At 37.5% G+C, this 23,292-nt stretch overlaps 1 protein-coding gene across 1 annotated transcript in view; it reads left to right on the top strand.

Annotated features, from left to right (window-relative positions):
* The window catches only part of LOC124154649 (forkhead box protein N2-like), a 33,672-nt gene extending 29,711 nt beyond the window's left edge, over positions 1-3,961 (top strand). The window contains exon 10 of the mRNA XM_046528504.1: positions 1,159-3,961. Coding sequence (XP_046384460.1) covers positions 1,159-1,450 — 292 coding nt within the window. The 3' untranslated portion in view covers positions 1,451-3,961. The remainder of the gene's footprint in view (positions 1-1,158) is intronic.
* The last annotated feature ends 19,331 nt before the right edge of the window (positions 3,962-23,292 follow it).

Raw genomic sequence — 23,292 nt, 5'->3', positions numbered from 1 at the left:
TGGATTTTCTGCTTGAGAATTTGAAAGGGCCAAATATTACATGATTCATATACGTAGTATGTAATCTTTATTACAGCTATGAAAATTACTATACTCAGGGCTCTCCCTTGTAGTTTGGATATATATAAAGTAATACCTATCATGTAACACCACTTTTCAGGCATGTTCTGTTTTGAAATTTAGCTATTATATTTTAATTACATATTAATGATATGAAAGATTCCTTTGCCAACTGACTCTTTCACAGAGTAATATTTTTAAAAGTAGTTTTCTTGTTGCCTGGAATTAAGTGATATTTTTCTTGGAGCCTATGGCATCAGAATCGATGGAATCGGTATCGGTAGAATCGGAATCGAAATGTCAGAATCGGAATCGGGATCGGAATCGATAAAATTTTGGAATCGACCCATCACTAATGGAAACCATCACATGTTCCCCAATGATTATTGGATAATAATAGTGAACATTTCTCTTCATCATGTGTTCAATATCCAGAACCATAATGCAGTTGTTGACATTTAGAGAGTCAACCACAACAATGCACTGAAAGCGCAAACATTGTGCAGAGGACAAATCATTTCCTTTGACCTGGATTCTGACCCAGATATCCTGACTGCAACAACTGTCTACCACTTGAACCACCAAGGTATCTTCTTACCTTGTGTGGTTTAGTTAGCTTTGGAGGACAAGATAGTTTGTGCTGTCATTCATACATCATCATGGGGCAGCATGTTTGTGCTTATTGTGTCTTGAACTTTTGTGTCTCTAAATTGTTAGTGGTCCACTTTGTGTTTGTTGAGGATGATGGGAAGAGAAACGGAAGAAATTTTGAACCCACAAGATTATTGTAGCCACCTGCATGAATGTGTGAAAAGATTCATCCATAGCCCTTTCACTTTTGTTGTTTATTTTAAGAGCACTAATTAACAGCAGCATTCTTATCAATTGCTCAACAGTTGTCAAGGATAAGACTTTGTAGAGGAGAGTCTTTCTTAAGTCCTTGAAGGCAATTGTGCTCTTTTGGTGCTCTCCATACTCCATTTTTTCATCAACAAGCTTACATTCTTTGCATAATTTTTATGACTAGGCGAGAGGATTACATGATGTGGAGTGATTGGATGATTTTTGCTATGATGCCTCCCTCTGTTTGTCATGCAGCATGATGCAGCCTGCAGGCATGGCGGAGTGTGACCTGGAGGAGCAGCGCAAGATTGCGGAGGGGGCAGATGCCTTGCTCAATCTAGCAGGCATCCGCACGGAAGGACTGCAGCGTCGGCGTAGGGCGCAGCAGCACGTTCCCGTTGACCTCTCGGCAAAGGTGCGCCGGGAGGGTGCGAGCGTGGTACCCTCGGGAGGGAGCGAGAGCATCGTCAGGAGCGGCAGGGTGGTCGGCTTGAAGCGGAAACAGCGGGGCAGGGCGAGGGGAGAGTTGAGGGCGAAGAGGAGGTAGTACACGTTGCGAGTTGCCTGGAAATAGTCTGCATATACATACGTCTAAACTATGTCTATCGAATTCTTCCGTCACTGGAACACTAGTTTTCTTGCCTTCTCAAGTCTTTGGCTGAGGGGGCGTTTGTTATGTGGCTGTATTTGAATGACGGGAAAGGGCTTCCTTCTGCTTCTGAGCCAACGCTTTGGCAGTGGCTGTCTCAAGGGTTTGATGCCAAACGAGGCCATACTGGTACATACTTCTTCTATTAAGTATTCAATTGTATGTAGTGAATATGGTATGAAGCTGCTCAAACTTTTATTACATGCTTAATGGCTTTGAATACTAAAGTTTGAGGGAGTCTTGGTATTATATGATTTTTATGGTGTATCGCGGCAAAAGAATTTTTTGGAGCAATGATATCGTTTCAATAATGAGTACTCAGTCATTTTTGCCTTGGAGTTAAGTACACATATGTCTTGGAATATTTTAACTGTTGTTGAGAATGGCTTTTTTTTAAATTCATTCAGACATTTCCATACATTTAGGAATGGATCTTACCCTTTTCTATTTGTCATGGAATTATTGTAAAGTTTCGTAGTATATTTTTACTACTGTTTTCAGTAATATGCCAAAAGTTCCCTTCGTGAAAGTAGTGAGGAAGTTTTAATGTACAAATTTACATATTTGTAAATGCCAGTGACTTATGAAATGTTTTACCTTCCTCTGTGATTCAATATGATAGTAAGAGAGGTAGATAAGAAAATATGTATATTTTTCCATTACTTCTCATGTGATATGCTGTTCTTCCTTAGCTATCTTTTGAAAAGAAAAACCTTTTCCTACCATGGGGAACATAGGTAGTGAAACTATGTTCAGCGTGCTCTGGTGCCTTTTCATGACCTTGAAGGTTTTGTGAGGGCCCGGGTTGACTTCCAAGTTCATTGCAAGTGTTAGGTGAAGTTTCTTGCTGAAGTTATCTTGTTCAACCTATGATTCTCTTCCACAAGAAGTAAAGGCAGTAATTTAATTTAGTATTTGTTACTGTATTCTTACAAAGCATAAATATTTAATTTCCTAGGAGAAGTGATAGAGTTAAGCATAGATAACTATTTTATCTGGGAAAGAATGTTAACTCTAAAATAAGAGCAATACAGACTCATTTGAACTCAGCTCCATGAATGTATAATGTACTGTAGTAGGAGGTGGAGTTACACTCTGTGATTAGGGTTTAGATGTACAAAAACATGTTACATCATTGAAATGTGCGTGCCAAACTGTTGATCCTTTTAAATTACATTTTATTAACTTGTTATTAGCAGTAGGTTATTCTATTTACGGTGAATACCCTTTTATGCAAGATCCTTTTATATTAAAAAAGATTTTTATAGAAGTTCATAATGTGTACTTGAGGAATTAGTTTCTTGTTTAATAATGAGGTACAAAAGCTCAAAGAGAGGTACATACTGGCTTTGATGCCTTTACGGAGGCACTCTTTTAATCACTGTTAACACGTCAGTCCTACAGGAAAAAAAGACATTGGTTTGCTGTGCTTTTCTTGTTGGTGTTGGGGCCTTTGTATCTCCTATCACGGATGAAGATTTATTGTTGTATTTTGCTGGTATATCAAGTGTAAGATCATTGAAAGAATGTTTTGAAATGGATATTATGGTTTCTGTTTGTCATAAGTTATGTATAGATAGGTGATTTGTAAGTAGAAATGGTATTTATGTTGTAGTTGCAGCAAAAAAAATATCCCATCAGTCGTGCTTGGAAATGTGCCAATGGTAATTATGGCAAGCGATAGAGAGAGGGCTTATTTATGAATATACAAGGAATGATTAAATTCCCTTATTATATGAATTTTGTGTGTATAGAATTCTTAGATGAGTGGCTGAAAATTTTACATCATCCATTCATATGACTGAATCTAAGAAGTTGATTTTGTTGGAATCATGGTAGCCTTTTCAAATATTGTGCATTGCTGCTTTTAATGAATTTTCTCTTTTTAATTTTATGGCCCCTGTAAAGGTAGAATTCATGCCCAAGATAAATGACCCTCTCTCAATCCAGCCCATGCATAAACCTGCTGCATTCTACAATTTATTACAAAGATATTTTTTCATGCTAGTTTTGGCCTCTATTATGAATAGATTGGTCTCTATTTTTGCTTGGCACACTTGTGGTTTTTACGATGATTTACTCATTTTGTGTTCTTTCCCAGGGTCATTTTTGGTACATGAACAAATAATGTGATACCATGTATAGGCTTATCTATGGCATCCCATTTTATCACACGGCCATGCATGCCTCTCTTTCAGAGTATTAAAAATTGTGAAATTCAAACATAGCCTCAATTTTTAGAATTGCCTCTGAAATCAAAAGTTGATGTAGTTGTAACTAAAACTTGGCAATAATTGATGTATTTTGCGGACATAGAGAGTTGTAGGCTCAGAAGAGTTCTATCCTTGTAGCCAAGTGGTTCACCCAAAGCCTTCACTTGGTCTCGAATAAACGCCTAAAGAGTTGAAATTATTGTCATGATTATTTACTCTGCCCGAGATGTGTGTCGTTACTTACCTCCTAAGTTGCCTGTTATCAGGTTGGCCCCTCACGCTTGATGGCCTGGTTTGCTCAACCCTAGCATTGCTCTGTGAGGGATTTTTCCGTCATGAGGGAAGGGCCTGTAGACATGGGCGTACCCAGCGGAGGGCAGGGGTGCAGCCAGGAATTAAGGCTAGGGGGGTTTAGGTGCAACTAATACTGGGGTGTTTTGGGGTGTGTAATACTCACCAGGATAAGCGGTAGGTGTGAGATTAATAAATTGCGGAATTTTAATATAAATGGTTCAAAATGGTGAGTTTTACGGCTTTCTGAGGGGTATTTTATTAATACTTATGCTATTCTATTAGTAATATCAATCCAATTAAGTAAAATGGATTAAACTCATGCATTTCTCTGGGCTCTTGGGGGGGGGGGGGGGGTTTAACCCCCAAAACCTGTGCTTTGCTGTGCCACTAGGCAGCTACCCCTCCCTAGAAGCAAAAGTAAATTTACGAGTTCAAAGCAAAATTTTTGAAAAAAATTATCTTTAAATTCAAGGAAAGTGACATTAGTATGAAATATGTAATTTAAAGCACTGTTATAATTTTCTTGGAATTTTGGTTTCTTAACCTTTCTTTTTGATCCTGTTTTGATCCTGGGCATTCCCTTGCCTGTAGCATGAGGATTGTGTTCTGAACCTCAGCAATTATCTCTTGTTCATTTGAGCTTTTGTTTGTTGAAGTGGCTTGTGTTGAGTGGAATCAGTGACCATCGTGGTGTGGAGCCATGTCTGAGGGCAGTGGTATTCTATGCACTTTGATGTGTTTCCGTCTCCGTCTGTGGAACCCAACCGTTGGATTTGCAATGGAATGATTCCTACTGTCAAACGTGGTGCAGGACTTGTCACAAGCTACATTATTGCCCTGATGGAGGCGTGACCATGACGGTCTTTTTCTTTATTCCCTTATGTTGATTTTTCAATTGTAGCCAGGTGACATTATGTATCGGCTATTGCTTTTGTTTACAGTTCCTCTTATTTTGAGAATAGACAAGTACTCCTATCTCGAGTCATCTCTTGAATTGTGCCTTGAATATAGCAGGGGAGGTCCATTGATGTGTGCAAGCACAAGATCCTTATTGCAGAATGTAGTGTGTTGCCTTTTCCTTATTTCAACACAGTGCAAGCTCTACTTATTACTCGGGAGCTGGAATTACTTGCTGTATCAAAATCTTGTTGCAATCAATGGCTATTAAGTAATTTCTCCGGAGCCTTTTTGATGGCTAGTTTTTCTGAAGTTCATAATTTAATTGAATACCATTTAAAATCATGTTGCAAACATTTCATTTATCCATGATTATACGCATTCCCAATTGCATCAAGTTCTCTATTATTTGCCTTACCCTGAATGTAAGTTGCAGATGTTTACAGATTCTGTTACAGATTTTTGCTGTGTTGCATGTAAGAATATTTTTGTACCTGAGATATCTGGGATGCACCAAATTTTTTGCATCTGCAAGTATCGATAATGCAACGTGTGTTATTGTCAGAAACTCTAGAAAACAGAAAAAACTCATGTCTTTTCAGTAACTCTCCGAAGAGAAGTTAAATTATACATGTGGAAACTGCTAGATTGAGAAAAGATGAAAATAGAATTTTGGGGTACATATATACTTCCACACAAGTTGCAGCTTTTCATTTTGTTGGCAGAGGTTGAGGACCGAATAATCTTCATTTGCATTTTGAAGGATGGAAAAATAAAAAATAAATTAAGAAGTATTTCTATCAGTTTTATTTTTGCTTTCGGAGTAAAATGTAGGACTAGATACCGTTTAAACGTTTTCTTTATAGTACAACAAAATATGTGTTTTAAAAATATGCAAAAGCCATTTTATTAATCTACATTAATGTTTGCAGCTTATTGTGGAAGATGAATGATGCAGACGTAGTTGTTTTCCCCAGGTCGAGTTGTAAAGTTCATGAAGTTGACAAAACTGCTAATTTTACAGTGTGCGGAGTCAGTTATTGCACTGGTGTCATGGGCATATCCAGCTGGGGGAAGGGGGGAAAACTACTATCATTTTTCTTCAAAAGGAAAACAAATTTTCCTTTTGAAGAAAAATGATAGTAGTATAAGACATGGAACTAAGATAAAAATCATTTCAAGCAAATAATTATAAAAATAATGAATTGCTTTCATGATTTCCTTAAAATTTTGGTTTCGTTAACCTTTTCTGTGCAAAAAGGTAACAATTTGAACGACCACAGCTAGTTTTGCCCCCCCACCCCCTAGTTTAGATTCTGGGTACGCCCACGACTGGCGTGTCTATATTTTTGAATTTTTCATAAAACAAAAAATTATTCAGAATTGAGAGTAAAATTTCCTCTAAAATGTCGTATTATTTGTTATTATGCCATGCACTGAAGTCTTGATATAAATTTGCAAAGTACAGCAGCACCACATTTTGACACCAAGAGTAGGTTTGGGGTATCTAATTTCACATGAACTATATATAAGCTGTACATTAGGGCGGATCGGAAAAATCGATTTTTTTCAAATCCATCTGGCCCAATGAAAAAAAGTTGTGGGACCGATCAAAAATAAGGCCTGAAAAATTTGAGACCTCTAGGTGAACCCCTGACCCTCGCTCAAATGCAATTTAGGGGGGAAGGCCGAAATTCGAAAAATACAGTAATTTATGGTCATTTCCTATAGATTTTGCCTAGTTACTGATCTTCAGGGCTAAAATTTCGTTCATTTTGACGTATCTGCCACCGTTTAGCCACAAAATGCCTAATTTGAGCCCGCGTCCGCGAAGAAAATATTCCAACTCCCACGCAGCGTCGCGGATACAAGAGCCGCAGGCCGATCCCCTCCCCTCCCCGCTCGCTCCTACCCCTCCCACGCCTCCAATACAGCAAAATTCATCCCGCGTATGCTGCTAGGAGGTCGTTTATCTTTGATTATATAAATCGGAAGATGGTAGAAGGTAATAAAGGAAGCTTAGTGAGACGACTTGTCCCTTATTAGGCGCCTCGTCGGGGTTAAACAAATCGATGTTACCAACTTTTATAGAAGTGATGAAATACTTTTAGATCCGAGAACGCAGGAAAGGAGCCTACGGTCCATGAAAAGGCCTCTCGAGTGGCTACAAAGGTGTGCTAATTTCGGATATGCGCTCCAATTTCGGCTTTGTCCGACAGATGTGATTAAATGGATTTTGGGCGAAAGCCGCTCGCGTCCCCTCCCTGCAAGCCTCTCCCGCGCGCCAAATTCACCAAAATTCACACCAAGTGCGTCTTACTTCGTTAGTCTAAATATTTCATGTTTCAGTATCGTCTGTGGAGGAACAATCACGAAAGAATTTTTCAATTACCTGCTTTCCAATCTGTATTTCTTACGTCAGTGTCATTCCTCGTCTTTCGCTGTTGTCAACAAAGTTTTGGTGAATTTCTTCACGAATCTCTCGTCCGTATGTATAATAAAAAGAAATATTTAACTTCAAATTTGAACTTTCATCAATAGATTTTTGAAAATCCACAGCACTAAGGTCAGATGTAGCCGGAGGTACTGTTGTCTCTCTCCAATATGTCATCAGCGAGTAGTCCTTAAAGTTGATATTAAAATCCAGCACTAAAAAATCTCGGATCGGCCGCCAAACGCATTGTTGCAACAACGCAAATTCGGTCCTTAGATTGCCCTCCCAATGTTTATGTCGCAAATCTAAGTCAACTTAGTGCAATTAGCAAATAAACCTCTGTAAGGGATGAAATATGATTTGATGCTTTCCCGGCGAATGATGTGGCTAAACTCTTCTAGGGATTCAACGAAATTTATCCCTGATGATGAGCCCCGAGTCGGAGCTTGAAACGTTTGCCATTATGGAAAAATTAACCCGGTGGGAATCCCGAGAAGAGTTTACTCACATAGCACGGGATGTTGGAATTATGCTTGTAGCATAGGGATGATGCCTCCTTTTTGGGCGGTATTCACCATCGCATTCAAATCTTTTTTATTTTTGTGTATCTAATTTTCACTCGGAAAGGTATCGAGAATCGCAGATTTTATAACTTTTGCTAATCCTCCGACGGGGGAGGCATGGGAAAATAGTATCAAAAATTTTCTTCATCAATTCATCCGAAGAAAATTAAACTGAAGAGATATCATCCGATTTTTATCTCTACGTTCCTCATCAAATAAAAATTCAGGACTCAAAAATTCAAAACCCAAAAGTGGGACCCTGTTTCTTCAACTAACATCACACATTCCCCTCTAAACTTGGATTGATAAGTGCTCTTGCCTTTTTTCATCAGACAAAAGTATAGTCTTTCACTCCATAAAAATGTGGCCCTTTGATGACACCCTTTGATACCCCTCTTTTCGTATTCACAATAATTAGCATCTTTTTCTGCCTACGTAAGTAATTCTTGCAAACTACCTTGGATGTTTCTTACGAAGTTATGATTTTTGCGTCAACTAAAGTTGCGGGGACGATCATTGCTGTTTCTTGGTTCTTGCATATACCTCTATCACATTTGGCAGACGCATTTTCCACGCAGAAGTTCCAGTTTGAGTTTAGTCCTGAATTTTTATTTGATGAGGAACGTAGAGATAACAATCGGATGATATCTCTTCAGTTTAATTTTCTTCGGATGAATTGATGATGAAAATTTTTGATACTATTTTCCCATACAAGAATGGACGATGTCGACTCAACGCTCTCCGACGATTCTCTTTTTTTCCCCAGTTGTCGAGTTTCTTTAGGACTCAATCCAGCAGCCATCATCTTTAGTTTCGTCCGCTGGTCTCTCAACATACTTCTTCATTGGGGGAACATTATGCTCCTTCTTGCACTTACACGCAAAAATATCGCATAATTTCAAATATTATTTCAAAAGTGCTTGAGTTTTGTACTTCAGCAAAAACCCTACTTTTGGCCTATTCTCAATTTCCGTAAGTTTTAGTACTTCCTGCTGTACCGCTAAATCCATTTAGTCACACACATAACGTAAGGGAAGCGTCATCATAGTTCGCACACCTTTGTAGCCCCCACCAAACCCCCCCCCCCCCAAGAGCTCAGAGAAATTTTTAAGTTTAACCCATTTTACTTAATTGGATTGATATTACCAATAAAATAGTGTAAGGAATTATAAAATATCCTTCACAAAGCCGTAAAAATCACCATTTTGAACCATTCATCTTAAAATTCCGCAATTTACTAATCTCGCACCAACCATAAATCCTGGTGGGTATACCATACCCCCACACACCCCGGTATTAGTTGCACCTTAACCCCCCAGCCTTAATTCCTAGCTGCACCCATGATATCAGCAATTGCAGATTCACCTGAAATTGCAGCACTAAAAAAACCAGCACGCCGTTTAAAATTCTGGAACAAACCGGAGCTTTCACTAAAATTCTCGTAGCAAATCGTCTCCCTCATCCTCTTTTATAGATTGAAATATAGCCACAGCTTTTGCGCAAATAAGTGCATGTGATAGAGTAACATCATTTAACCGTTTGTGATGAATAGGTAATTAGAGGTCTTTCCATTTTTTTCCTGCAATGAACTTGGCGTACGCGATGACCGCTTGGCTGAAGTTGGTGTGGCTGATGTCCATGACGTTTTAACTTCGCCTTTATTCAGAATAATAGTGCGGACTGTCGACGTCGCGAGCTCAAATCTTACGCGAAATATTGATTTGACGCTCTCAATTTTCAAACCAATTGGCCAATATCAATTTCTCTTCTAGGTTTTTGCTTTTTCTTGATAACTTCTTTATTTTTCTATCCGCATTCCTATTTTCTACCATTGTTAACTGGTTTTTACTCCGTATGGCTATATCAAAATCACATCGTAAAGCTGAACAACTGCCACACTATTTCTGAGACGCAGATGACCTACGACTGCTGGATGGTAATGAGGCCGATGTGTTGGAGACCTTTCTCTCGGACCCTTAACATGTCCTCCATACAGCACCTCCCTCAGTATATACATACAAATCGCGGCGCTTCCCGTGCGCCCGCTAACTGGATTCGCCCCTTAGAATTCCTGGAATAGGCTTTACCATCCAATTTGAATGTATAAAATTCGAGGAATCAAGGGATATGGAATGGAATTGATTCATAATGAAACACTGACTTGCAATTTTCCACAAAAATAAAATTTAATTCGACTCGAGTTTCGATGTTACTACATCATTATCAAGCTCTCAGTTGTACCTTGATAATGATGTAGTAACATCGAAACTCGAGTCGAATTAAATTATATTTTTGTGGAAAATTGCAAGTCAGTGTTTCATTATCAATTTGAATGTCTTAAAAAATGTTAAGTGACTAAGTACCCTGTCTTGCCCCACCTTTCCCTAACTACTTATTTTCAATAATTCCTACATCAAGAATATTGCTATTGAACACAGGGGCGCAGCTAGGAATTAAGGCTGGGAAGGGTTTAGGTGCAACTAATAACGGTGTGTGTGGGGGTATGGAATACTCACCAGGATAAGCGGTAGGTGCGAGTTTAGTAAATTACGGAATTTTAAGATAAATGGTTCAAAATAGTTAGTTTTACGGCTTTCTGAGGGATATTTTATTAATACTTACACTATCCTATTAGTAATATCAATCCAATTAGGTAAAATGGATTAAACTTGAAAATTTCTCAGAGCTCTCGGGGGGGGGGGGGGGGGTTTATCCCCCAAAACCCCCCCTCGCTGCGCCACTGAATGACATATCTTTAACATAGCTCTTTGGTTACTTTTGATTTCAAATTTATAATACGAATATATTCAGATAAGCATACACATTACAATCTCATACCGAAAACAGTAATTCGAATTGTAAGTTCAAACCATTGGGATTTTTCATGTAGGCGCATAGAGGATTAAAATCAGAGCGACAAGCGAAGGATGGACGTTAGCTAAGTATAGTTAGAAACATGCATTCCTACTTCGCAATCCCTTGCAAAAATTAATTTCTTTCGCAAAATAATTAGCAAATATTATCCGGAATATTTGTCTTAAGATTTAAGGAAATAGTCATGCTCTCCACAATAGGGTGGTTTCCTATTATTTTTTTAATGCCTAAATCGAAATATTATTACTCCTGGAGTACGTATTTCACGCTTTTAGATTTTTAAATTATGACTAGCTGACCCGGCGAACTTCGTACCGCCTAAAATTCAATGAACTTACTGTTTAGTTAGACCATTTATAAATCAAGAGCGGCTGCATAACTTTTAATTATATTTAATTTATTATAATAAAATAAGGATATAAATTTAATAAAACTACGTGAATGAGGATCAAAATTGCTTGTCAGAAAGAAATTTTCTTCATTGAATCTACATAGGGTGAATCGGAGCACGTTTACGCGGATTTTTTTCAATGAATTTTCTTACGTTTTAGCTTAAGAAATTTTGGGCATTGTGGTATTATAAAGCAGTTAATGAAATTAAATTATACGCATTCAGTGGTTGGCTATATGTGTTATCAACCGTAAAAAAATGTTTTTAGGTCCAAGTCTATTGCGTAAACTTGGCCCGTTCACGGGGCTGGTTAAAACAACGCCAGACCGACGCTTGACTGATGCTCAAAATCGTGTAAGAATAGCCCCTAATAAGAAGCATTAGTATCAAATTACTTTAGGCGCGCCGGTCATAGTATCTCTGTTTGGAAAAAATACCAAGGTGTGCCCTACACATTCGGGTTTAATGTCTTGCGCCAAGCACCTTCTGATAAACAACAGTTTTTGTTTTGTTATTAGGCGCAAGATAAAGCCGATGAAGCTAAATAAATATAGTGAAGCGAAGCAGTGATGGAGCGAGGGGGGTTTTTGGGGGATAAAACCCCCCAAAGAGCTCAGAGAATTTTTTTTATAAAAACGTTTGTTACTAATATTAGGGGTACGGATGAGTAACAAACAAAACATATTTAACTATTCACACAGCCGCAAAACCCACTATTTTTAACCATTTATCTTAAAAATGTCTGGGGGAGGGCCCCCACACCTCTCGCTTACCTCAGTGTGTTTTCTATACCCTACAGACCCGCAGTATTTGCTGCGCCTATCCTAAATTCCTAGCTGCGCTCTTGAAGCGAAGGAAGAAATACAGCGGATGGTTCGCCGACTCGTAAACATACCACGTTTAATTGACCACGAGAAAATCATGGGTTTTCACTGACACATGAGAACAAACATCACAAAAACTGAAAGACTGACCATGCGATTTGTTAATCGATATCACGAATGCAGCACGATTTGGAAATTGAATACGTTTAAGCTCAAAAGGGCATATAAGTTGGGATCATGGAATCTTCGGATTGAGAACTTCCTCGTCTTTGAATTTTCCTTTGAGTAAAGTCGCGTGAATCTAATTCATTATCAATTTTTTTAATCACCAAACGCGTTCCGTTGGATAGTTATGGTTGGTTTAGATTTCGTAAGATCATGAACGCAGAGCCTACATTTAGCTGTAAATCGTGCCTTGGAAAGCCAGGTACGTCCAAGGACTTAAAATATTAAGATAGATATTTGGTGATTTCGTCTTCGTTTGTTACACAGTTAAAAGATTCAAATTCATGCAGAGTACCAACTATCTTATCCTGATATACCTCGTTTGAGTCATCCACATCTTCTAGGCCGTCAAAATTGTTCGCTCAATCAACCATTTTTGATTTTTGTGGTGATCAATCATATTCTGGAACACTTTGTTGATGAGCTTACCTTCCGATTAAACTAATTTGCAAAGGTCCTCGACAGGAACACGGACATTACCGTTTGTCAATAATTGCTTGGAGATTTGTTTACAAACACGGTAGTGAAGAGTCAACTCGAGCTGGGATTACAATTAGCTCGAATTTAATTTTTTAAATACAATTTCAATATTTTGAATATATTTAGTATTTTTAGTAATTAAAATGTTATATTGCTACGAAGTTTAGTTAATAAATTGGTAAAAACAAAACAAATAATTTAATTTGTAGTTTTGACCGACTTATCAATTGTTGTTGCGTTACTAACTCCTAAAAACATATCACTAAGAAAGAGATAAAATTTTTGTGTGAAATTATCCTTTTTTTAATAGCCTATATGTTAACCCCGCCTGAGACGAATCCAAAGAACCAAATCTCATTGAAATCGGTGCAGCCGTTCTCGAGTTATAAGTGTTCTAACTAACACGATTTTCGACTTTCTTTTATATATATAGATATATATATATATAGATATCTATTTTTCGCGATTAAATTAAAAGTGAAAAATTTCAAGCGCGCGAAAACGCGACGGCTAAGTATGAATGCCGGGAAAACTCCGTGTGACGTCGTTCTGGTTCCCGCTGCCGCAAGTGAGGTGGCCTTGGGGCGAAGCTTTGAGCGCTGATACGACGCACGATGCTAGCAGGTAGCAGATTACCCTACTAGCAGGTAGCGCTTGGCTTAAATAAGTATTATTAATACCTTATCAAACGAAGAAAACTATCCGACCTTAGCCAGTTTTAATATGTGATTGTTAAGACATGTTTCCCTGAGCTCTGTGCCTCATGTATGAATTGGTAATCTCAGACGATGTAAAACTCCTATCTACTCGTATAGAAACTAGGTCCCTGTGACGTCACGTGGAGTGGCATCGCATGGGCGCCAATCTGGCCTTTTTCAAATGAGGATAAAATTGACCCTCGCCATTCGTCTAAACCGGTATTTCTAAAACCAAATAATTTGTATGTTATGAATACACTAATGGTGGGTAATGAATCGCGATCAATGCCTTTCGCTTTCTTTGATGAAGGAAACTACCCTATTGACAGTAAATAAGGTATTTAAAAAAACGTTCACATTAATAAAAATATTTTGCCCATTGAAACGACGTCAACTAGTTATTGGATTCCTTGATATCAAAACGGTGGGAGATAATATTTTAATAATATGGTTTCTCACTCTCGGACATGTTTATATTAGAAAACATATTTTCTTTGGAATGAAATGACAAAAAGGTTAACTTTTTAGCCAGTTATTATCATATTTACACCCCGCGTTCGGCGCGCAATGCCCAACGGATTATCTTCGTTGAGGTAAGAACAAGAGTTGTCACAATTTTTTTGCATCGTAATTATTATAACATGAGAAATTTGTTCTTTAATGCATTCTTTCATCAAAGCTAACCCTTTATCTCAGTTCTTCCATCTTTCCAACATTACTTCATTTAACTAAAATGTAAACAAATTATAATTTAGAAATTACGAAAATTGCTAACATACAATAGGCATTCATCACAATAAAGTGTTCATTCATCACCGTACACGTGCACGCAACATTTAAATTCGTCAACAATACCTTTATTTTGAGCAACATTTGATCGACCGTTTCTAAGGAAACGTGCTTTGAAAAGAAGTCGATTGCGGACGTTTTGAGAGTGCCCTTGATATAAAAACGACGAAAGCGATTATATTAACGAATCTCAAGTCTTCACTTAGAGAGCAGATCTCCTTTGAAGGAACTCTTCGAAGTTCTCTAAAAAGAACAAAGAAGCAGAAGAGATAACTGAGGAAAAATGGGTGGTTTACGTGAGTACACATTATCTTATTCTCATATTGACAAGTTTAAAATTTAAGGATTCCAAATCCATGCATCCAATAAACATGAAATACGCAATGCTTACACTGATATCGAGGGAAAAAATATAAAGATGATATAAAATGTGTCGCGGATGCCGGGACCTGTATGCTTACCAATAGAAAAATTTTCAAATGGCGGTTAATTTTTGGTACCGTAATCAGCTTTCTTTTGGAGTATGTCAAGTAGTAGTAATAGATTTGGTTCTTTTATTATTTTTGCAAGTTTCTCAAGAATTATATTGAACAAATTGTACTCCGTAAGGGGAACAACGCCAACTCCAAAATCGGTCATTATCGACAGCGGGTTTTTAACTGAAAACAGAAGCAAACACCTTTAATTTCAGCTGTATATATAACAAACCATGGTCATCACTTCAATTCACATCACTGCGACGTAAACTTGAAATAAAAAAAGTAGTTCCATAAATGCAATTTTGTTAAATTTGATAAACATGCGACGCTTACAAGTGTTTTTTTTATTCACCGAATCTTTCAGGATGGCACCAGTAATCCGCCAAGAGAAGTCTGATCGAGGGATATGTATGATACCAATAAAGTACATGTTCTACGACTCGACATAAATATTAAATATTTGCATGACCGCTGGAATAAGCCCCGTTTAATTCACAGTTATGGAAAACAAAACGTCATCACAACGAGCCGAAACATTACAGATGCACTTTTTTATCCTCCAAAATGTTCATTACTATCGGTCTTTCGGAACTTACGATCTCCTACTGTCTGAAAATACAAAGAATTGCTAAATATTTAATTTCTATGATATTGTCTGGATCAGTGGTGTAACTACAAACATTCTTTGAGTGGGTTTGAGGGGAGTCGAGGGGGATCCCCCCCCCCCCAATAAACGGGGGAAGTGGGTAAATTTTTGAAAAATTACAAAATCCAGACAAAAGTTTTAAATATTTTTTTATTAATTCTCTGAGGCTTTGGGGGGGATCTATCCCCTCATTCCCCCCATAATAACGGCACTGGTCTACATTAATGGCTTTAATGCACGTGTTTCACCTGTTACCGGCGCCCATTTGTCGGGACAAAATCGATCAAACACTATCTACGCATTATCTTATTATTAAATGAATAAATAAATATGATATTAAAATTAGATATCATGGTTACTTTTAATTAGATCTCGTAAAGACGGCCATTAACATTTGAAATGCACTCCTTTATCCTCGAAAATTCGCTTGAATGTCCTAGTGTTTGTCCTTACAGTCACTTGCCGTGTGAGGAAGAAGAGGGAAGGAGATGATGGAAGCAGGCACCAATGTGATGAAGACAAAGGACGCAACTGCAAATGCAACAACTCGCAGAACAATAAACAAACCACCACCATCAAAAAAAGTTCATCTCCTGCAATAGATCCCGTCGTATTCCAAATTCCAGAGCCCACAAAGCAAGATTCTACGCTGTACAATTTAGGTGATACGAAGATTTTTAAGTTTTGGGTTAACTTCAATGCTCAAAATTCAGAAATAGGTAAGTAATGGAATTTTTTTAAACTTCTTAAGGTACTTTTCGTAAGGTAAGGTAATCAATATCATTTGAAAATCTATCATTAGAACATTTCTCTGTCGTTTAGAATGTATATTTACGTGTCATAATAATATATTCGTTTCTTAATTGGACTGGAAAAAATTATAAAAATTTACGGTACTATACTTTCGAGATTTAGTTACTGCTCATTGACATTTGATGTTTACGTCAATATGCCGTGAGATTGTGAGATGGAGAATGAATACCAATTAAACCTTTGTTTTAACTTGGAAAGCATTAACTGCAATCTTTACCAGGACAAATAAAATCAATAGATTTAGGCGTTACTTGGTGGAACGATGAGATATTCATGGTTAAATAAAAACACAGTACTATTCCACAACCTTATATTTTTGCAGTCTACTAGTTTCAACGTTTACAACGTCATTATCAAGACTAACTGAGAAAAGCATACAACATCCAGCCTTATTTATCCAACAATAGTGTGAGGGAAGGAGGAGGGGGGGGGGAACTAAATGAGGAGGAGCATTGAGCATTGTTGGTTGGATAGGAGGTTCAAAACAAAAAGTATAAAAGCTTGGGGAGGTGTGGTGGGGGCAGGCAGATAAAAGTCAGGTGGTAACGAGGTTAATGAGAAGGGCATTCCAAAATCGTACTCTGCGCTACATCACAAACCAACGTAGACTCATACCAATTACCGAAATAAGACGCGCTCACAAGGTACCCAAAATACACGAGTTCATCAAGTCACAAGCTGTGCGACTTCAGAACTCCCTTTCACGTAACCCGCTCACAAAAACTCTATGGGATTACCCAGTACATTTTAAACGCTTCAAAAGCTACAGACTTCCAAAAGAAATATTTTTTCGCTAATACCGAATTCTTTCCTATGTCTTTTCTTTCAAAATAATTATTAGTATTGTATTGTTGTTTGAAAAAATAAGAAAATATACTTAAAACAAAAAAAAATATAAAAATTTGTTCAAAATCAAGCAAAAAAATAATAAAAAAAAACTTGATAAAATGTACAAAAAAAAATAATAAAATGAACAAAATGCATTGTATGCAACAAAAAAAATGAAAAAATTGTGTAAAAATCAAAAAAGAAGTGTCATAAAAATTTTTGAAGTGTCATTTTGGGGCCACTCAGGGCCGTTTCACGGCTTCCGTCGCCGTTAGTATGTAGTCTTGTTAACCTTAGAGTGCTTTTGCACATGCTCACTAGAAGCCTGTCTTTCTAATTCTCCTTCACTAACACTGGAAAGGTAACACTGGTCCCTATACACTTGAATCGTCAATTTTCCCTGATTTTCGCACTTGCGAAAAAATCACCGCCGCCGAAGAGGTGGTATATATACTCACCGGAGGCTGGACGGATATAGGGTATATAAGCCCGTCAAAATTGAGAGGATCGATCGATCGTTAATGAGAAGGGGAGGAGGAAGGATTGTCAAGGAAGAAGTCAGATTTTAAAACAGTAGATAAAAAGTTAGAACATTTGAATACAGTCATATCATTAAAAATTTCGATGTTACGTGCAAGAGTGCATTTGGTGATTTCTAAAATTTCTAAAATATCCAGTTTTACACTTTTGTCATGTATATGTAAAATTTTAATATTAAAATCACTGTCGTGGCCGGATTCGGACAGGTGTTTAGAAAAATGGGAAATGGAGTCTTTCAAACGAGCACTTCTTTTGTGTTCATCGACACGAGTTTTAAACTTGCGGCCCGTTTGACCAACGTACACACCGTTGCACTCATATATACAAATATAAGGTTGTGGAATAGTACTGTGTTTTTATTTAACCATGAATTTACCAGGACATTTGTGAAAATAGTCCGCAATTTTATCCTAAGAAACTGCATGAAAGATTCTTTGAAAATACTGAGTAGATAGAAACTCAATTGTAGAAGGAAAATAAGAGTATTATAATAAAGTGTGGTAATTAAAATTTACAGTTCACATTTCCTCATCTATGTATCGCATTTCCATCAAGGCGAACCTGTATCAATTACATTGAAGAGAGTGATCAAATGACGAAGAGAGTCCAAAATCGTCCAGGCTATTTTCATATTGAATGCAAAACAGTTTTCGCTGAAGTCTTTTCTTGAATATTATATTCCTTTTGTATTCTCTAAATCGAAGACTTTCCCCCGCGTTCCTTCGAATCCAGGCGCCGATTTCCAATATTTTAATCGTTCAAATGCAATATTTATATAAAATAAAATTATATTTGGTATAAATTAATATAATATTAAAAGTTTATATCATAATACTTATAGCAAGATACCAAAAAAATAGCTAAAGAATCTGAAATACCCATATTTTTCCGCAATAATTCGCTCTGCTATCGTCTATTTTGTCCTCACAGTCAACTGCTGCGAGAGAAATCCGGGGGGAGAGGAAGAATTAGTAAACCGTTCTGGAGATTTCAAGAAACAAAATTCTAAGGATGCCAACTCGAATAGTACAACCAAAATGCCAATCTACACATCGCTTCCGATCCAACGCATGAAAATTCCAGCTCCACGGTCACCTAATCAAGAAATAACAATGTATTATTTAAGTGAAAAGAAAATCTTCAGTTTTTGGGTGAACTTTAATGCCCAAAATCCAGCAGTAGGTAATGCAAATTTTCAACGAACTTCTGAATTTAATCAATATTGCATGCTATTGAAATCTACCACCTCCTCTAAGAATTGATGTTTACTTTTTACAATCATTCTCATTAAAGACTACATTTCCAACAAAGTAAAGCAACAGTAACTGGTCGAACTCTTTGAGAAACAGGTAAAGATTTTGTACTCTTTGGTTCTTATTGGAATTTGTGGGTGCTGTTAAGGGAATGTGAGCAGAACTTTTACCTTTGGTAAGATATTGCAATGCCAGAACCGCAATACAGTGAGAAAATTAATCGTGATGCACTAAAAACAAATATATGGGCAAACAAATTATTCTTACTTATGTAGTGAAAGAAAAGTTGCCCATTACTTTCATTCTAAAACAATGTGCAGTAGGAATGAAGTTGTTGGAATAAGACCTTATTTATCCTAATTTTTTATTTCAGAATGAATGACGTGAAGTTTTGGCATCATTGGAAAAAATTAACAGTTCTTCAGGAAGATCATCTAAAAAAGAAAGAAAATTCTATGAATCCGTTTTAAAAATCTGATAATATGTCCAATCAAATCGTCTGTAGCGCTGATACTTTGCCAAAATTAATAAATCAATTCCATACCACATAAAATATGAGACAGATTATTTTGTAGTAGTGTTTACCTTTCTGTCACCAATCCACAGTCGATTGGAGTTTGATCATTTTGTGTGGCTTTTACCGGCATACTCATCGGGTTATAAAATCGCATTCTGCAAACTTTACGAGCTCATACTCATGGCTCATCCTTTCGGCTTCTTCATTTCCTTGAAATAAAACTTCAACAATCAGCCCTCATCCTCTTTTATAGATTGAAATATAGCCACAGATTTTGCGCAAATAACTGCATGTGATAGAGGAACATCATTTTACCGTTTGTGATGAATAGGTGATTAGAGGTCTTTCCATTTTTTTCCTGCATGAACTTCGCGTACGCGATGAGCGCTTGGCTGAAGTTGGTGTGGCTGATGTCAATGCCGATTTGATTTCGCCTTTATTCAGAATAATAGTGCGGACTGTCGACCTCGCGAGCTTAAATCTTACGCGAAATAATTGATTTGACGCTCTCCATTTTCAAACCAATTGGTCAATATCAATTTCTATTCTAGGTTTTTGCTTTTTCTTGATAACTTCTTTATTTTTCTATCCGCATTCCTATTTTCTACCATTGTTCACTGGCTTTTACTCCGTATGCCTATATCAAAATCACCTCCTACAGCTGAACGCTGCCGCACTGTATTTCTGAGACGCAGATGACCTACGACTGCTGGATGGTAATGAAGCCGATGTGTTGGAGACTCTCTCTCGGACCCTTAACATGTCCTCCATACACCACCTCCCACAGTATATACATTAGGGTAGTCCTTATTTCTAAAGTTTTTGAATTTCTTTTGGGACACCCCCCAAAATTTTGTTCCATTTGGTGAGAAAATAAAGTGTGTAAATTATTTTTGCCATCGGATGCCGGGAAAATGTGCTGCATCGCAAGTTTAGAAATTTTGTGTTTTTTGGGTGTTTTTCGGACATAACTTAAGATAATGTCACTCTCGGATTATTCTATCACTTTTTTGTTTTTTACACCAACTCGTTAGACATTTATATTGTATCACCTCAAATATCTTTCATTTCTGCCCATTGGTTCTCGGGATATCGCACCAAGAGTGAGCGCGCGCCACCTCAGGCAACACTTTGGGAGGCACGCGGGTTGCATACTATCAATTTTTGTTGATCGTTCTCACCCGTCGTAAAACCATAAAATTCTTTAGATAAACTTTTACCTTCGTCAGTATAACCTTGAATACTATATTAATCACTGTTTATCGCCAAAAAGGGGCTTGGCGGTATGTATAATTTATTATAATGTATGTATAATTTATTATACATACAACTCGCGGCGCATCGCGCGCACCAGCTAACGGGATTCGCCCCTTAGAATTCCCAGAATCGGCTTTACCATCTAATTTGAATGTCTTAAAAAATATTAAGTGACTAAGGCCACTCACTTATTTTAAAACTTACTTAAGTAAAACTCACTTATTTTCACAAATTCCTACGACAAGAATATTACTAATAAGCATATCTTTAATATAGCTCTTTGGTTACTTCTGAGTTCAAATTTATAATACAAATATATTCAGATCAGCGTACACATTGCAATTTCATACCGAAAACAGTAATTCGAATTGTAAGTTCAAATCATTGGGATTTTTCATGTAGGCGCATAGAGGAATAAAACCAGTGCGATAAGCGAAGGATGGACGTTAGCTAAGTATTGTAAGAAACATGCATTCCTATTATGATTAAAAACTTATGGGCTATGTCGCCGCGTACGAACTGTACGCGGCGACATAGACCAAAAGTTTTTAATCATTATGACGAGCACCCGCGAAAGTTTTAACGAAGAATAATGAATTCCTACTTCGCAATCCCTTGCATTTCATAATTATTGCTTTCCGCAGATTAACTTCGCATCGAGAATGACATTCTGTACTGCCCATTAGTCGCGCCGCGCGCGCTAGCTGACAGGCTCCACCCCTTCTCGGAGCGGTCTAATTTTGTGGGTGTTCGAACAAGTTTTATAAAAGCTATCGCAAAACTTTCACTTTTTTTTCAAGCTAAATACGAGATTGATCATGTAGCTTAAGTTACCAACACTATGAATAAATAAAAACTATTTGAGCGAAAAATCCACCCAAAAAATCATTTGCGGTTAAGGCGAATGATTCTCTGTGGATTTTCGCACTAAATGTGCATAGGGAAGTGCACTAATTTTTTTATTGCCGAATTTGAAAGTTTAGCCTAAAAAAGGAATATTACTATAGTCGCTTTCATTTCCTGCATCTGGGATATGCACTTTAAAACGTTTTGAAAATCGGAAAATTTCATGTTACGCCGAAACACAGTGCCTCCTCCATCTTGATTGAGATGTGACGTGACAAGGCAGTGCTCGCAGTGGAGTATCGCTGTATTCCGTCGTCTTCTTTAGCGTGGCGAGAGTTTCCGGGAATCGGTGGAGTTTGCCTCCTAAAAATGTCGGCTAGTACATAAAACATGAATTCAAAAGAAGAATTATAAATGATTTTTTGTTACAAATCGCATCTCGATGTCGAAACGAAAGACTGGAGAAGATATTCATTCCCGTGCCTTAAGCTCAAGCCATACGGAATAAAATTGTTCAAGGCTGCTCCTGTCTCTTACCTATCTGTTTTGAAGATCATTTTAAGGTATAGAAGGGATTACACTATCAAATATTTTGTCTGATTTATAAAGCAATGGGTGTAAGAAAGGCTCTCACCAAATTTTACCATTGAGCGCAGAATAATTTCGCCCCTAGAGCAGTTTGAAGTTTCAACTTGAATTCCGCGCCAAAAACGTATTTCTCGGGCGACGCCATGTTGATGACGTGTGAACCTCATGATATCTGCATTGCTTGCATAAGGAGTGCATTGTCGTATACGTTATTTCGAGTATAAGTAAATACTAGATAAAACGGAGAATTTTAAATGAGTGGGAGGAAACCTTATGTATATTGTTGTGTGCCGAGATGTGATTTACCCCTCGTTAAACGCCAGAAAAGTATTTTTTGTGGTGCCAAACGACCCGGACCGGGGAAGGCGGTGGTGTGACGCTGCACGGAGACTGCATATTCCTTTAGAAATAGGCTGTTATAGAATGTGTGAGGGCCATTTAAATGTAAATCTCTTCTGCTTCTCAAAGAGATTTAGTTTCCATTACTCCCTTGGTTGTCTTTGACCACACATCGCAAAAATTTCGTATGTGCTTAAATATATACGCACTCAACGGGAAATTTCGCTTTTTAATTGCAAATATATCATTCTGCCTCAATTTATGTTGGATATAATGATTATTTCGCGTGCATTTACTGCATATTTGCCCTGGTGTTCACTCTTTGTTTCTATCTTGCGCATTAAAAGCCAACCACTGCAACGGAAAGAGTCTTCGATGCTAACCTGGTAATGTGTCAAATAGTACAAACTAATACATGATAATCTCAAATTTGTACTCCAGGAACACTACGATATCAAATTACTCACAATAAACAGAAATAAGCACATTTGACTCCCGGTGCCGCCAGGTCTATAAATAGAAGAACAAATAGTAAATAATAAACACGGATAACTTTGCAAATCTTACAACAAAACAGAGAAACCGGAGGCAAATACTCACTGAATGAATACTAGCAAATAGTTTGAACTATCATTAATCGAAAAAGTATAATTGGTAAATAATAAATTATAATGTGTGACTCCTTTCGCCAGACTTCAAACTGTGCGTCAATGCTAACGCCAGGATTTTATCCACCATTTTTCTCTTAATTTTGAAAATTCGCATCGGCAAAAATAAAAGCATAATATCAAATCAGCGAAATTACGATTATAAATGACCTGTTAATAACCAAGAAAAGGAGCTGAAAAAATTATGAGAGACAGTCCCGACCCCTCAATCCTCACTATCCCAGCTCAAAGCGTTGCTCACTAGGCCGCCGCCGCGGCGACCCGGGTCACGGCAGTCACATGAC

Source organism: Ischnura elegans, chromosome 2 (genome assembly GCF_921293095.1).
Source record: "Ischnura elegans chromosome 2, ioIscEleg1.1, whole genome shotgun sequence".
NCBI lineage: Eukaryota > Metazoa > Arthropoda > Insecta > Odonata > Coenagrionidae > Ischnura > Ischnura elegans.
Note: the sequence above shows the minus strand (reverse complement) of the source record. Positions and strands in the feature narration are given on the sequence as shown.